Source organism: Crocuta crocuta, unplaced genomic scaffold, assembly GCF_008692635.1.
Source record: "Crocuta crocuta isolate KB4526 unplaced genomic scaffold, BGI_CrCroc_1.0 scaffold73, whole genome shotgun sequence".
Lineage (NCBI taxonomy): Eukaryota > Metazoa > Chordata > Mammalia > Carnivora > Hyaenidae > Crocuta > Crocuta crocuta.
The window spans coordinates 2,259,351-2,263,680 of NW_027529443.1; the positions used below are offsets into that span (position 1 = coordinate 2,259,351).

The following is a 4,330-nucleotide window of genomic DNA, read 5'->3' on the forward strand; positions in this document are numbered from 1 at the left end:
GAGGGTATTCTTCAAGTTTCAAAGAGTACTCCTCTTCCGTAGTGGTTAGGAGGTGAGTTCAGATCAAGATTGAAGCCCGAGGAGATCAACCACCCTTTCTGGGGCATTCTCAGCGCTCAACTACGGAACCAAAGGCAATTAGACACTTGCCTAACAGCGAGCTTAGCAATAATAATAATAATAACGATGGCTAGCATTTATGGAGTGCTTATTTTTGGCCTAGTACTCTGCCATAAGATCCTGGGGTGGGGGGGTGGGTAGGGCCTNTTTATCCTCAGCAGTGGGTCCTGTTATCATCCCCATTTTGCAGGGGAGGAAACTGAGTTTTAGATTAAGTGGCCTGTTCAACAGTCCCAGAGATTATAAGTGACCCGGGTGTTGATTTGAACCCAGGCCATCCGTGTCTAAAGTCTGTGCTCTAAAGGCATACCATGAGAAGTTTCCGGGGGTAATACTGTCCAAAAGAGGACTTAAAGATTGGATTTCGGTGGGGCCACTTGGACAGGGAACAGCAAACATGAAGCCTGAAGGAGGAGAAATAAATCAAGTTTGGTTGAAGTGTAGGATCAGAGGTGGGGAATGAGGAGTAATAGTTGGCACTTACACACATGCTTGTTGTGAACCGGGACAGTTCTAAAATCCTGACATATAGCGAGTTGTTTAATTATTACCAAAGCCTCAGAAGAGAAAACTGAGGCACAGAGAATTTAAGTGGCTTCTTCAGGATCATCACCTAGCTAGAACAGAACCCCCAGTTTGAATCCACACAGTCTGGGGTACAGAATCTACTCTGCCCCTAACTCAGTGGGACTGCAGAGGTAATCAGGTGGTCTTTTAATCCACTTAAAGAGTTTATCCTTTATCTAAAGGGTAGTTGGAAGCCACTGAAAGGAGAGTCAGACTAGGGACAAAGTGTGAGGTGGAGAGATTTTAGTAATCCAGTCACAAACGACAATTGTGGTTTTGCTTACCATGGAAACAAGAATCAAGAGTTTGGTGACTGGATGTGGAGTATAAGGAATCAGGGGTGATGCCTCTGGTTTCTGCTCTTTGGGCACCTGGGTGAGTATTGATGCCATGCACCGTTGGTAGGGGACACAGAAGGACAGCACGGTGGTTGAGTCTCGGGGGACGGTGGGGGGGGTGGGGAAGCGAAGATGCTGAATGTGCTTTGAGACACATGGAGTTTGAGGTTCCTTTGGGTGACCCTAGTGGAGATTCTGTTTAGCAAATATGTGGCTTCATGGGCACGAAAGCGGGCCAGGGAGAGGGATGGCACTGGACCCGTGGAGTCATCCCATATGGTTGGATATTAGAGTTATAGGCCAGGATCATCCCCGGAAGAGAGTGCAGTGTGACTGGAGGCCCCAGACATGGGCCTGAGGTGCACCTATGTGGAAAGGCTGGATGGAGGACTAGGAACTTTCATTTTTTTTAACCCAGATTCTTTTTTTTTTATGTTTTATTTTTATTTCTGAGAGAGAGAGAGAGAGAGCGCGCGAACAGGGGAGGGTCAGAGAGAGAGGGAGACACATGATCTGAAACAGGCTCCAGTCTCTGAGCTAGCTGTCCGCACAGAGCCTGACGAGGGGCTCGAACCCACGAACCGTGAGATCATGACCTGAGCCGAAGTCGGACACTTAACCGACTGAGCCACCCAGGCGTCCCCAGGAACCTTCAAAGAAGCCTGGGAAGGCGTGGCTGGAAAGGTGAAGGATAGCCATTGAGAGCGGTGTCCTAGCAGATGGCAGAAGATGGGACTGGGGGTTGGAGGGTCAAGCAGTGTGGAGATGACACAGGAGGCAAAGAAGGAAAGGGCCAATAAGCTTAAGTGGGATTTAGCCTCCACTAGACTAGAGCAGGATGCGAGTGAGCTTTGTAAGGAAAGCTTAGCAAAGTTGGCTGCCTGGATAAAGGAAGAAACCCAAGTCAAGGATGTCTCCATGGCATTGACATGACGCAACGGGGAGGGAGTGGAAAGGAGAGAATTTATTGGCGGCAGGGAGAGGCAGTTATAACCTTGCCTTTGATCTTGAATTTTTTTTGAGGTGTTTGGTAGACAAGCGAATATACAGGATTGGTATATGGAGAAAAAAGACAGGACTGAGGACCCCAAGGTGAAAATTGTTAACATACAGGAGCCAGATTTGAAGGGAAACCGAAAGGCCACAACTTGGGTCACTAAGATGGTTCTGGTTCCAGCATTTGGCTTCTTAGGGTGGATTTGGGGGACCCTGGGAGAGAAAGGCAGGAATGCTGCTCTAATCTGCATTTGCAAGGAAGACTGAGCGAGCACATTCTCTCTGTCTGGTCTCAGCAGGAGGTTGTCAGAAGAATGTGGCCAAGTATGTACTATTTCCGGAGCTGAGCTGTGGCTTGGTATCTGTGCTTTCCCTCTTTCAGATATGAAGAGATTGACTTGGAAACCGGAATTCTGGAGTCCCGGAGGGACCCCGTCGCTCTGGAGGATGTCTACCCCATTCATATGATCTTAGAGAATAAAGATGGCATCCAGGGCTCTTGCCGGTACTTTAAGGAGAGGAAAAACATCACCAACGACATCAGGACCAAGTCTTTACAGCCCCGCTGTTTGATGGTGGAAGCCTTTGGCAGGTAACTAACTTGCACCATCAGAAACTCATCAGGTTANCCAAGTGCCGTGCGTGGAGTTACGGTCCCCTCTTCCTCGGTGCGCCCAGAAGTCAGCGCATCACTCTCCGTCACCCCAGACCTCCCTCCTCTNGAGAGAGAGGGAGACCAGATCCAAAGCAGGCTGTGTGCTGACAGCAGTCAGCCCAGTGCGGGGCTCAAACTCACAAACCGCAAGATGGTGACCTGAGCCGAAGTCGGATGCTTACCCAGCCAAGCCACCCAGGAGCCCCTTCTCCATCATTTCCAACTTCTGCCTTTCTGCCGGTGCTGGGTCCTCAGCCCAGATATGACTCCTCGCCTACAACAGGACCTTTTGACCTGGGATCCCCTGTGACTGTATATATCTCTCTCTGCCACTTGCAGGACCGTGCTTCCCGGGAGAAATAGCCACACTCGCTCATTCTCCCCTTCACCTCTGCCCACTCAGCCCTGATGGCTGACTTCATTACTTCACCGAATCTTATCCCCTAAGATTCCTAGTAACGAGCCTATGGACGCCGTAGGGCCCTTGATCTCCTCGACCCCTCCACCCCATCAGGGACTTTTAAAGCTTTTGGCCCGTGGCTTTCTGCTTTGTTTTTCTGTTCTAGCCAATCCTCACCAGCTCTCCCATGGACCCCCCCCACTTCCTTCCACCCCTTAAATGTTGGGCTGCTCCCAAGGACCCTGTGTGTTCCCCAGGCCTCTCTCAAGTGCCGTGCGTGGAGTTACAGTCCCCTCTTCCTCGGTGCACCCAGAAGTCAGCGCATCACTCTCCGTCACCCCAGACCTCCCTCCTCTTCCTTTTCTTGCCTCTTTTGTGTCTTCCCTCTGCTCCACGATTCCCTCGTGCCTGTGTATAAGACGCAAACTTGAGACTCCTCCTGGGCTCCTTCTCCCTTTACTTCTACGTTCAGCTGGCCTGAACCTGCGGACTTGACCTTCTCACTTTTTCTCAAACACCCTTTGGGCTCAAAATAGTACAATAGCCTCTTACCTCCCTTCTTACTGTCTCTCCTCTTTGGAACTTTCCACACTGCATGGAACATTTTCCTCTAAGATGGACTTGTGACAGAAAGTGCCTTGGTCACTCAGGGCAGATATTTCAGACTGGCCACATGTCCCCCACAGCCATGCTTTGCTGAGCCAGCTTGGTGGTTTGTTTGTTTTCAGTTTTACCTTTGTTGCTAATATATCTAGATTTCTAGCTCCTCTTAAAAAAAAAAAAAATCACAGGATCCATGGGGCGCCTGGGTGACTTAGCTGGTTAAGCCTCTGATTGCAGCTCGGGTCATGATCTCCTGGTTTGTGCATTCGAGCCCCACCTCGGGCTCTGTGTTGTCAGCACAGAGTCTGCTTTGGGTCCTCTGCTGACAGATCAGAGTCTGCTTTTGGATCCCCCGCCCCCCGCCTCTGCCTCACCCCGACTTGTGCTCTCTCCCTCTCTCAAAAATAAACAAACATTTAAAAAAACACACACACACACACGATCCANCTCCCACTCCCCCTCTCTCTCCCTCCCTTTTTCTCTCTCCCCCTCTCTCTTCCTCTCCCTCCCTCTCTCTCTCCCCCCCCTCTCTCTTCCTCTCTCTCCCTCTCCTTCTCTCTCCCTCTTTCTCTCTCTCCTCCTCTTTCTCTCTCTCCCCTCCTCCCTCTCTCTCTCTCCCTCTCTCTTCCTCTCTCTCTCTCTCTCTCTCTC

The 4,330-nt window shown here is 50.4% G+C and overlaps 1 protein-coding gene across 1 annotated transcript in view; it reads left to right on the top strand.

The window, feature by feature from the left end:
• Window positions 1-4,330, top strand: part of GTF3C1 (general transcription factor IIIC subunit 1) — a 68,762-nt gene that overhangs the window by 538 nt on the left and 63,894 nt on the right. The window contains exon 2 of the mRNA XM_077760458.1: window positions 2,404-2,613. Coding sequence (XP_077616584.1) covers window positions 2,404-2,613 — 210 coding nt within the window. The remainder of the gene's footprint in view (window positions 1-2,403; window positions 2,614-4,330) is intronic.